This window comes from Chelonia mydas, chromosome 13, assembly GCF_015237465.2.
Source record: "Chelonia mydas isolate rCheMyd1 chromosome 13, rCheMyd1.pri.v2, whole genome shotgun sequence".
In the NCBI taxonomy this organism is placed as follows: domain Eukaryota; kingdom Metazoa; phylum Chordata; order Testudines; family Cheloniidae; genus Chelonia; species Chelonia mydas.
Window position 1 is genome coordinate 28,128,437 of NC_051253.2, and position 12,723 is coordinate 28,141,159.

The following is a 12,723-nucleotide window of genomic DNA, read 5'->3' on the forward strand; positions in this document are numbered from 1 at the left end:
GAGACTGCTTCCCACACAAGTTCACATGAGTCAAACCTTACTAGATTCACCAGACCCAAGAGAAAAGAGCCAGAGATAACAAATCTAACATGAAAAATTATCACCAGCAAGAGCGATCTCGATTTCACAGAGTACCGGGATCAAGAACAAAGCAACGTCCTGCAGGGCTACAGAAAGCCAGCCAGATAAAAGTGCATTCCAATTTACCCTTCCTCATAACATACAGGAAAAGAAAACTAACGACCCCTGTAGGTCTCCCCACCAGGTTGTGCTAGAGGTGACAGCACTAGGGCTGCTTCTCTTTCCAAAACTTTCTCCTCAGAGCTTCCCCTACCTTCATGAAGACAAACATTTTAGAGACTTAAAATTAATGTCATACTAAAAACCCATTTAAACTGTTTCGCTCAAGTATTTCCAAAGCTTTTCTAACACACGAAGAGAGGACAAACCCTGCATCCATTGATTCAGCTCATCACAGGGCTCGAAAGACCCAAACCTTCTCTCTTCCCTTCTCCTGCTGTGTTGGAGTCCATGGGCCCTGTTGTGTTCTGATTGTTATGTAAAACAGGCCTGTTTCTCCTGGGGCCTGCTCAGAGCTCACTTGTAAACAGAGCCTGCTGAATGAATAGATGTTCAGTTTACAAAAGATCCCTTGCTTAAAGCAAATTTGCCTCTCAACACATGGCCAAACTCTCACACAATAAATTAACTATTTGGCAGCCGCCAAACCTTTGCTGGAGCCAAACCAATTAGGACTTTAATGTGATCCCAATTTCCTATTTCTGAGACAGGGTGGAACCGGGGAGAGGGAGAGAGGTGTGTGTAAAGTAAATCTCCTCTTAGTTTATAAATCTTTGCCAATCATCCCAGATAAACCTGTCATCCACAGCTCTAAGATCTGCATCACACTAACCTTCTCTAATGGAGGGCTATGGGAAATCGCACATGGTATTCAGTGTGTCTGACTTCCAACACGTGTATTTCATACTTTGGCAATTCAATCATTTAAAAAATATTTACTGAGCTTTGTCTTTAATTAGAAAAACATGTCCACAGATAAGACAAGCTTAGCACAAGTTATTGTTTCTGAGCTAGAAATGTCAGACATTGGAGTGATGTCACAAGATAAACCCAGTCACCTGCCTGAGTATGGCCCATCAGGGAGCCAACCACCTTGAACACTTTTTCCCCTCCCTAACAAAAACCCTATAGAGTCCCGAATATCCAACAGTTTCTTGGTCCCCCACAAAGCTATGGATAAGGGGGAGGGAAGACCCTGGCTGCAGACCTGAAAGGCTGCTGGCCGGGTTCCTTGAACAGAGGAGCCAGGACAGTGGTGGAAATCCTGGGAGGGATTGGGCTCCACGGTGTTTTAACATTCAGCTAAAGCACCGCACATCCTGGCTCTTGGGCTCCTCACACATGTGAGTGTGCACACGCATGCACGCACGCACGCACACACACACACACATTTACTCAGACATCGTTTTATTGAAACTCCCTATATCTGGAGCCACGACTGCTTTAGATAACAAGAAGTTCTAGATAAGCGTATCGGAAAATCTAGTTTGCAGCGTAACCACAGAGACTACTGAAGATTTGGTACCAAGAAACAGCCATTGGAGTACATTCTCATTGCCAGGCCCACGTAACCTTCATTAGTTCCAAGGAGGTATGGCCTCAGGGAAAGGAGAGCCCACATGGCTTTTAAGCATCTCTGTCTTTGAACAGCATCTAATCAAGATGCTGATATCTCTGTGGAATTTTGGCAACAAGAGTCAGTGAGCTTGGAGTCCCAAATCTAGGAAATATGTATTGTTTCTTAAGTTATGTCTTAATACTAGATAACATAAGATAAATGGGTCACTGAACATCTTAAGAAATAGGGTAAGGGCAGGCATTGCGCTCACTGCTGTTGGAACAAGTTCTATGGCAAACCCACAGCTTCTCCAAGGTTGCACTGCAGGAATCCAGCATTTTGTATCTGACAGGCCTGCGTACGAGCATGGTGCAGTGGTAGTGCCTGGGCCCAGACCCTGGAAGGTGGGACTGGAGTTCTGCAAGCTCAGTGCGCTAGCCACGCCTCACCCTTAGTCTTGCAGCAGCTCTGCCCCTGAAAATTATACAACCTGCTCTGAGCTTGGCGAGAGGGGGGCTCAGGGCCCCTTTGGTAACTCCCTAAAGATCTGGCATGGGGAGGAAGGCCAGTTGGCAACGCCCAGAAGATGACCTAAGGAGAGAAAAAGCCACCAGTTGCCTCCCAAGACTCCTGTAAAGTGTCCACCGTTCAGTGAGGTGCTCTATAAATACTTGTCATTACTATCACGATGGAGGGATGCTGTTATAGCAGCAATAGGAACAGCAATAAATGCTTCATGTGGCTCATTACGGGGAATCACATGGTGTGGGGAGCAGAGGCTCTCCCAACGGCACTTTCTTCACAGGACCACTCTCCTTCCCATCACAAGAGTTTCAGAGCCCTGAGATCAGTCTCTTCCCCCACCCAAACAACCAGGAGGCCCCACAGCAGAGATGGCAACAGTTTGGGCAGGGTGGGGGAGAGGAGAAGTAGGCTGCAAAAGGTGTCACGTTATGAAGTTGTCCATTGTCCATCTGGGAGCGTAGATCATCCCAGCATGTCCTGCTCAGCATCCCAGGCCCTGCAACTGCTGTCCATGGGGGACAGCGGGGTGAGATCCACCTCAAGATCTGCACCTAGACGTTACAGTAATGAGTGCATTAGAAATGGCTGGGCAAACACATACAAGAGCTACACTGGCCCCAGGTGATATATTTGGAGGCACTTGCTATTACAACAGAGTCCCCAGATACCAGAAGGAGAAGGGGAGACATTAGAGACAGCAGAACTGGCCCTTTATTGGGGTTTTTTATTGATTTACTTTAACAAAGACTAGCTTAGATGGTCTTTAAAAGCGGCAGCAGTGTTCATCTACAGCACTGTTTTAAATTAATGGAACATCAGGTATATACCTGCTTTAGACAGTTCCTTCTGAGATGATCCACAGAAAAATGGCTAATATCAACATTTTAAATTGCCAGCTAGTTCTGAAACCTGGCACCATCCCAATTAGATGATTTTTTGGGTGGAATGAGATGTTTCAAACAGTGTTACTATGTCACTGTTCAGTTTCAGTCATGCCAGCAGCACACGGTTTAAAGCATCCTTACAACCAGAAGGGTGAGGGCTATTTTTAAATGAAGTCTCAAATTTTCCAGAATTCTGTACATTCAAGGGAAAAGCTAGACTCTGAGCCCTAAAAGGATGCAGGGTTCTCTGCCCACTGATCTCGTGTCTCTGCTTATAACTTAAAGGCTGATTTATAGAACAAAGCTCAGCTGAAGGATAACTCATTACTTGCAAAAAGAAAAGGAGTACTTGTGGCACCTTAGAGACTAACAAATTTATTTGAGCATAAGCTTTCGTGAGCTACACAAAAGCTTATGCTCAAATAAATTTGTTAGTCCCTAAGGTGCCGCAAGTACTCCTTTTCTTTTTGCAGATACAGACTAACACAGCTGCTACTCTGAAACCTGTCATTACTTGTAGCAGTTCGTGCTTCTCTTTCCAGAAGGATGGGCTTTTTGTTGGGGAAAAGGAAGGGGAATTTTAGCACTAATGAAAGGTGCAGGCATTACAACCCTGGAGACTAAAGTTTATTGAGACAACAGAACAGACATCAGATGGTAATCTTCCCTGTTGAATTAGACATGCTTCAGGTGTGGGGAAGAGAAGACAGACATTGGGACAATTTTCTGCCACAGACTTTCTTTCATTGATACTCTCCACAGGAGGCAAGGAGAAGCCTTGGAAAAATAGTTTCAAACTGCCTGGAAGAGTTTCAGGTGAATCAATTATCTGGGCTGAGGCACTGAATCCATAACTTCCCGTACCAGAGGACTCGTGGTGCCTGATTCCCTTCTCACTTACATCAGTTTTATGCCATGCTAACGCCACAGATGGACTCATTCCTGATTTATACCAATAGAAGTGAAAGCAGAGCAGGCCTTTTTTTAAAAAAAAAAAAAATTTAGAGGCATAGTGTAAAAATTGAGCTAGTTGTGAGACTTGGTTAATTTATGATGAAATTCTTAATAATGGTCTCAAGTTCGGTGACTTTTCATTTCAACATTGCTCTGAAGCAAATCGGTTCATGAGTTCTACCTTACGTACGTGCTGTTTTCCATCCAGTGCTCGGAAAAGTCGCACACCATATTCAAGAAAATGCTTCTCTTGTTCAGCCAGTTCAAAAGATTCAGGGCCCACTTCTGATCTTACCTACTCTGGTGTAAAGGAACAGTAACTCTACTAAAGCCACTGAATTTACCCCAGGATAAAAGAAAAGTCAAGTCCCTAAAAGATCAGTTTTAATTTTTGTGCATCAGAGCTGTCCCCATTATCATACCAGAAAGAGATATATGCAAGTGAGGTATGCTAGTATCTATTTTAAAGTAATCTGGAATGTTCCCAATTTCAAACACCCATGGTCACCTGCATTCCCACTTCTATTCTGAGCCATCAGCTTCATAAAGAACATTTAAGGATTCCTCCACAGTACTTTATCAATGCAGCCAGTAAATTTGTTCATTAATGTAATGTAAACATTAGCCAAATAACCAAGTCAATGTATATATTTGGCATTACTGACATTATATGCCCACTCCTGCTGACTTGCTTTTTCTAAATATCAAAGAAAAAATGTAAACATGTCCTCGGACAGACACTACGCTTCACTGTGCAGTAAATGTTGGCCTCAAGCTCCTTAGTGTTCAGCTGCTGCCCATATGGTTAACAATAACTGGCACTCACACCATTTTTTTGCCTGCTTTTTATCTACTTACATGGCCTCCATCATCATAATATCTGAGCACCTCACAAACATTGGTACTTTTATCCTAACAGAACCCCTGAGATGTAGGGGAGCATTCCTCTGCCTATTTTAGGGATGAGGAATCAAGGCACAAAGAGGCAAAGGGTATGTCCAAACAGCAGTCCAGAGATTTAACTGCAGCTTGCGTAGACATAGCTGAGCTAGGTTTGATCATCTAGAACAGGGGTCGGCAACCTATGGCACGTGTGCCAAAGACGGCATGCAAGCCGATTTTTTTAATGGCACGCTGCTGCCTGCCAGGCCGGCAGCAGGCTGAGCGGGGCCGGCGGCCGGGACCCCGGCAGGCAGCAGTGTGCCGTTAAAAATCCTGCCCACGCCGGCCCGCTCTTCGCCGCCGCCGCTGCCTTCCCCCCCCCCCCCCCCCCCCCCCCCGGGACAGGGTGAAGAAGCTTGGTTCTGCCGGCTGTGCTGCAGGGCACGCAAGTTCCCCCTCCCCCGCCTCTTCCCCCAGAGTGCTGGGGTCCTGCCCCTCCTCCTCTCCCGCCCTGCCGCCCATCAGCTGATGGCCCTCGCAAGGGAGGGGGAGAAGCAGAGCCGCAGGGCACTCGCTGTTCCGGGGAGGAGGAGGAGAAGAGGTGGGGACAGGGCTGTGGGGATAGGGGGTGGAATCAGGGCATATCCCATATCCCCTCCAGCCCCCTGCCGTGAGCCGCTCTGGGCAGGGGGCTGGGAGCACCCCCATCACCCTAGCCCACACCCCCAGCCCTCTGCCCTTAACCCTGCACCCCCTCACACAAACCCAGCCTCCTGCCCTGACTCCAGCACCCCCCCCCCCGACTCCAGCCCTGACTCCAGCACCCCCCACACATACCCAGCCCCCCCACCCAGACTTTTGCACACGCCACATTCCCACCCCCACCCTGAGCACCAAACGGGAGCTCCTGCACCACCCCCACCTTAACACCTACACCCCTCGCACCAAATAGTAGCTGCCCAGGTAAGCACTCCACATCCAAACTCCTGCCCCAACCCTGAGCCCCTTCCCTCATTCTAGCTCCTGGCCAGACCCTACACCCCAACCTGCTCCTTCACCCCTGGCCCTGTGCTCAGTGCACTCCCACCCTCAGCTCAGTGCAGAGAGAGAGAGGAACAGAATGGGCTAGAACCAGGGAGAAGGTAGGTACCCACTCTATGTGGGCAGGGCCGGGATCCCAGACTGGCAGCGGGCTAAGCTGGGCCGGCAGCTGGGACCCGGCAGATGGAACCCCAGACTGGCAGTGGGCTGAACCTCTCAGCCCTCTGCCAGTCTGGGGTCCCGGCAGCAGGCCCCGCTCAGCCTGCTGCCAGTCTGGGGTGCTGGCTGCCTGCCCCTTGCCAGCCGGGGTTCCGGCCGCGGGCCCCGCTCAGCCCGCTGCCAGCCTAGGTGAATGGAACCCCAGGCCGGCAACGGGCTGAGGGGGCCGGCGGCGTAAGATCAGCATTTTAATTTAATTGTAAATGAAGCTTCTTAAACATTTTGAAAACCTTGTTTACTTTACATATGGCAATAGTTTAGTTATATAATCTATAGACTTATAGAGAGAGACCTTCTAAAAAACGTTAAAATGTATGACTGGCACGCGAAACCTTAAATTAAAGTGAATAAATGAAGAGTCGGCACACCACTTCTGACAGGTTGCCGACCCCTGATGTAGAATATCATTGCTAGTTCTAGTAACAACAGCAGTGTAGCAGCAACAGCAGCATGGGCTAACCTCCTGAGTACAACCCTGCCCAGGATACTGGGTACAAACTTGAACGGCTGCTGGCCATGCTACCACTGGTTGTGCTGCTGCAACTTTACTGCTCTTGTTACTAGAACTAGCTTTGATCTCCTGATTGCAGTGTCGCCTCGACTACCCAAAAGGCTCTGATCTAGTCAAGCATTTAAGCATGCACCCATTGACTTCAACATGGCTACTCTCATGCTTGAAGTTACATATATGCTTCAATGCTTTGCTGAATCAAAGCCTGATTTCAATGGGCGTTAGGTGTCTATATACCTTTGAGGATCCAAGTCTAAGTGACTTAGGTCACACAGAAAATTTGTAGCAGAGGCAGGAGTTGAACACGGTCTCCAGAGTCCCACTCTAGTGCATTAACCACAGGACCATCCTTCCTCCCCCCTTGAATGGCTTTTCTGAGTAGGGTATTAAGAGACTGTCTTTTCACCCCGTGCTTGGTCCTGTACCAATATGCATTCTTGTCAATGCCGGCACCACTGATTGCAAAGTCATTCTGCGCCACAAACAGGTCACCATGGGACTTTTTGCAAGTTATTTTTGCAAGACACATCCAAGCTGAAGAACTCTCTTTCATAGCCTGTGAATATGAGACATGTAATTACATGATCTAACTCATGTTATTATAACATGACCGCTCTACTAGAGTTTACTTCTCTCAGCAGCCACCTGGGCAAGATGGTGTTTTGAGAGTGCAGGGTTTGACATAAAAATATTTTTAACTGGGTTGACTGCATAATATCCTCACTCCCACCACATCCCAGTACATTTTTCCACCACCCTACAAGGATTTATCCATCATCTGTAGTTTCCTTCATTTGGTAATTTCTTCAGTAACCAGGCATGTAGCTTTTCTGGCTGTTTCTACATTACTGCTGGCATCTGTCTTTAGGCAGATTCCCTTTCAAGCCAGCACATTTCAATTTAAAATGCTCTTTCATTTTCTTTGAACTTCAGGATGCACTTTCACTGGTTGCCTTGCTTCATTGAACTCAACTTGTCAACACAGATACACTCAGGATACAGTTTAACTGATCTTAGCGAACACCCATCCTATTCCACAGTTACACAAAGGCATCACAATGTGATCTCTCTCTCTTCCTGCATTGTACGACTCAGCCCACTGTTGCTTGAAATCAATTCTGAACACACAGGTTTATCCATAAATTAACAAAGTGCTGCACACGTAAGAAAAGATGAGAAGAATGAACAGAAGATTATAGCTATTACTGCTATATACACACACTAACCATCTATTCCACTCCCTGGCAGCAGTAATGTACTTCCCTGCAGCCCTGCCAACTTTACAGCTTTCAAAGAAAAGGACTGCAACTCTTCCTAGAAGGAGACCTCCTGTTTCGGTAAAGTTAGTTAAAATGGAGCTCAAGTTAATCACCTTCATATCCCCAATGGAGCACTCTGTAGGCTGCTATATAGCAACACCGGAGTGTTCCACTACACACATACATGCACACAATTCTGTTTCTAGTTCATCTGGCTGTATGTCTGATAGGAAGGACACATGTAAACATGACAGTTAGTAGGTTTACTAGGATTTTGCAGTGAAGAACCGTTACTGTCAGAAAGCAAAACAAAGACTCCTACATTCTGACCTTCCAATTTGATCTGCAATCCAGTTCTATACTTTCTGTTCAATTCATTTTACACAGATATACGGTTGCTTTACCAGCCCAGAGAGACTTGAAACACATTTGTGCTCTACAACAGAGAATACTTTGTCATGGAGTATTTACAAACTATAGAACAAAACCAAGTTGCTATAGGTCAAAAATGTTGCTTTATGGGGACAATTACCACTTTTCAGTGTAAAATATCATTTAATACAGAGTTAAAGCAAACACCCTGAACAGCTTAAGATCAAGTAGTTTCAACCTTCCCTCTAAACTCATGCAGTGTAATGAAGATGAGTGGGCTAGTAGAGATAGGTGCAGTCTAGTGATCCCAGTACAGGACACTACTCTGATACTGACTTCCTCTGCAGCCAGGCACTGATGACAACCTTTGCCTCTATTTCCCCATCTGTGAAAAGGAAAGGATTTAATATGGGGATATACCTATCTCATAGAACTGGAAGGGACCTTGAAAGGTCATTGAGTCCAGTCCCTTGCTTTCACAGCAGGACCAAGTACTGTCCCTTATATTTGCCCCAGATGCCTACATGGCCCCCTCAAGGATTGAACTCACAACCCTGGGTTTAACAGGCCAACACTCAAACCACTGAGCTATCCCTCCCGCCCCAAGTAATTCACAAGAGGGTTGTAAAGGATTAGTTAATACTCACTGAGTTTTGAAAATGGGAAGTACTTCATAAGGGGCTTGCGTACACTAGAAAGTTTTGCCACTTTACCTATACCAGTATAGTTAAAGCAGTACAACAGTACTAGTATGGACAGAGTTATACCAGTGTAAAAGTGTTTATATCAGTATAGCTTATTTTGGTTCAGAAGGGGAATAAGCTACACTAATATATGGCACACCACACATAGACACTCTTATTCTGGAATAAGAGGGTCCACATGGGGAGTTATTCCAGTAAAGCTATATCAGCTTAACTATACTAGTATAATGGTCAAAAAAATCACCCTCCCAACCAACATAATTATAGTGGTACTTTTCTAGTCTAGACAGCCCTAAGCATTTGACAGCTTCATTCACACACGGACACTTGTTTAGTCATATTATTGTTTAAATGAAGTTAATATGACATTGCACAATTTCTTGGAGTAACAGATCTACTTGAATTGCAGAAAAACTTACATTTGTTATGAAAACAATTTCCCAGACAAAAATTGTACAATCCTCAGGTATCTATAAAACATTTCCCTTCAAAAAGAACTGAAAAGGTTTTGCTCAAAATTAAGAACACACTTTTGTAAATTCCAAAGGCAAGTAGGGAGAATCAAGCTTTTTAAGATTAACGGGCCCAATCCTGCACCCAATTCCCTCTGGGTGAACCCACATGTCTACAGAAGAGCCTCATGCATCCGCTGAAGTGAGCTGTAGCTCACGAAAGCTCCTGCTCAAATAAACTGGTTAGTCTCTAAGGTGCCACAAGTCCTCCTTTTCTTTTTGCGAATACAGACTAACACGGCTGTTACTCTGAAACCTGTCACTTAAGTCAATAACTCCACAGGCGTGTAATGGTCTCCTGCACCTGCCCAATAGCTAGACTGAACCCAGAATGATTAGCATGTTATCTTAACAACATTCGAAATAACCATTGTCTCACAAGGGGTAAAATATACTCCAGTGCAAAATGCCAGCACACAGCCTATATAATAATTAAACCCTTGCACTTGCTCCTCGCTGCCCAGAGGTGAATTCTACCCTATGGGCCCAGTCCTGCTCTCACTGAAGTAAACAGAAATCTTGCCATTGACTTCAATGGGAGCAAGAATTGGCCCCAAAAATCCTGGGATATCTGAGCTGCAGACTTCCTTTCTCCAGGCCAGACTAACCGTCATCGATTGTAACCACCACAACAAAAAGAGGCCCATTCCAAACCCGCACTCGCTCCCTCAGATCTCTCTCAAAAATGCTGCTTTGGAGATGAACATTGCTCATGTTAGTCTGAGCCAAGAAGCAATTTCTTTTAAAGTTTCCACAAAGCTGAACGCACTGTTTGAAGTTTTTGGTGTTGTTTTTTTAAAATACCCTTTGAAGGAAAAAAAATAAGACTTTGGGGCTTTCAAGTTTTCCACAGATTTAACCTGCAATAAGGGCAATAGAATTTGATATTTTTGAAGAGATTTGGTGCACAAATAGAAGTTAGATGAGATCAATGACAGAACAGAAGAACACTGGCCAGGGTGAGGGAGAAAGTGGGTTTGGACATCTGGAGGGGAAGTGGCAGAGATGCTTAGCAAAAGCATTCACAGCTGCCACCACCCAGTTTCCAATACACCTTGATCACACCTAATGCTAAGGTACATTGACTCTAGAGTAACCGTGTGTCCCCCACCCCACATCCACCACATCTTGGGCTGCCCGGCCTGCTCAAGCTTGAGACCAATATCTACTCCCATAACACAATCTCCCAGACCCTGTTGAAGCAGGCAGCCCTGCAGCAAATGCACTTCCTTCCCCATCTCCCTACAAAAATAAACAAACTGTGAATGCAGTCAGGAGTAACATTAATTTACACACTCATTTTCAGCTGCCGTTCCTTCTCGTCAAAGCAAGCACCAGCTACCCAGCCAGTGTGGTTATCAAGGGCAACCCAGGGGGGCTGACACTAAACCAGCCCGAGGGGAGAAAGAATCTAGATCGCCCTTCCCACCATGGAGAACTGTACATTGGAAGCAGCCCTTAAAGCTCTGCACCAACAGCAGCTCATTCCCTAGAAACCCCCGAGGTAGAGAGAGGGCAGGCATTTACTAGATCGTTCTTAAACATCGATTCACTGCTCCAGATCCCAGTGGAAGGGGCAGGGGCAAGAAGTGGGTCCGGGGTAGGCAAGACAGGGGGATGGGGATCAGAAGTGATGAGGGGAGTAGGGGACAGGCAGGAGATGGGAACCCAAAGGGAAGGGGAATGCTGGTGAGGAGCACAGGGAAGGTGATGGGGATGGAACACGGAATGGGGATGTGGGTGAGGGATCAGGGGAAAGGAGGCAGAGCATGAAAAGAAATAGGTGGGGTGATGGCACAAGGATCCGGGATAAGGGCTCAGAGAGATCAGGAATGGGGAAATGTTGTGAGGGGCTCGAGACCCTGGGGACAGGACATGGCTAGGGGATGAGTGAGGGGCTCAGAGCAGGATATGGCTAAGGGATGGGTGAGGTGCTCAGGGATCGGGGACATGGGGGCAGGGATCGGGGAACTAGGGGCAGGGCGGGGGATAGGTGAGGGGCTGAGGGATTAGAGTCCTGGGGGCAGGATATGGCATAGGGATGGGTGAGAGGGGCTCAAGGATTAGGGCCAGGATATGGCATGGGTGAGGGGCTCAGGGATCGGGACCCTGGGAGCAGGATATGGCTAGGGGATGGGTGAGGGGGGCTCAGCGATCAGGGCCAGGATATGGCTAGGGGATGGGTGAGGGGGGCAGGGATTGGGACCCTGACGGCAGGATATGGCTAGGGGATGGGTGGGGGGCTCAGGGATCGGGACCCTGGGGGCAGGATATGGCTAGGGGGTGGGTGAGGGGGGCTCAGCGATTGGGGCCAGGATATGGCTAGGGGATGGGTGAGGGGGGGCTCAGGGATCGGGGCCAGGATATGGCTTGGGGATGGGTGAGGGGGGCTCAGGGATCGGGGCCAGCATATGAAATGGGTGAGGAGCTCAGGGATTGGGACCCTGGGGGCAGGATATGGCTGGGGGATCGGTGAGGGGGGGCTCAGGGATCGGGGCCCTGGGGGCAGGAAATGGCGAGGGGATGGGTGAGGGGGGCAGGGATCGGGGCCAGGAAATGGCGAGGGGATGGGTGAGGGGGGCAGGGATCGGGGCCAGGATATGGCGAGGGGATGGGTGAGGGGGGCAGGGATCGGGGCCAGGATATGGCGAGGGGATGGGTGAGGGGGGCAGGGATCGGGGCCAGGAAATGGCGAGGGGATGGGTGAGGGGGGCAGGGATCGGGGCCCGGGGGCAGGGATAGGAGCGAGGGGGGCAGGGGTGGCAGAGGGGACGAGGTGATGGGGACAGGGCGGCGGGACACGACCGCGAGGCGGGAGAGGGGGTCGGGGGACGCTGGCAGGGAGGAGGGCGGCCCCGGCCCCCGCCCTGCGCGGGAAGGCGGCTCTTACACTGGAAGGCTCCCGGGATCCCCACCATGGCCGGACCCTTCTTTGTTCCGGCTGCGAGGCGGGCGGCGCCGGACCCGGGGACGGGACAGGACACTGGCGGCTACTACAGGCAGCCAGCGCCGCGCTCGACAGGCCCCGCGCAGGCCCCGCCCCTCCGAACCGGCCCCGCCCCTGGAGCCGCGAGCCCCGCCCCCCGATCGGCGCGCTTACGTCAGCGCGCACGGAGCGAGACTCGTTTCCCCTCTTCGCGAGCCCTGATTGGGCCGCGTGGGGGAGCCGTTTGGCGGTGGAGGGGGCCGAGGGCTGAGGGTTCGTTCGGGGCGGGAGGGGC

At 48.7% G+C, this 12,723-nt stretch overlaps 1 protein-coding gene across 6 annotated transcripts in view; it reads right to left on the minus strand.

Moving 5' to 3' along the window:
- CBFA2T2 (CBFA2/RUNX1 partner transcriptional co-repressor 2) overlaps positions 1-12,624 on the minus strand; it is a 129,948-nt gene extending 117,324 nt beyond the window's left edge. For 2 of the 6 annotated variants that reach the window (XM_043526761.1, XM_043526760.1), the window contains exon 1: positions 12,393-12,549. In XM_043526761.1, coding sequence (XP_043382696.1) covers positions 12,393-12,420 — 28 coding nt within the window. In that variant the 5' untranslated portion in view covers positions 12,421-12,549. Of the gene's footprint in view, positions 1-12,392 lie in introns of all 6 variants that reach the window. The other 4 variants (XM_043526763.1, XM_043526762.1, XM_037915442.2 and 1 more) reach the window with 4 other exon arrangements.
- Positions 12,625-12,723: the final 99 nt, after the last annotated feature.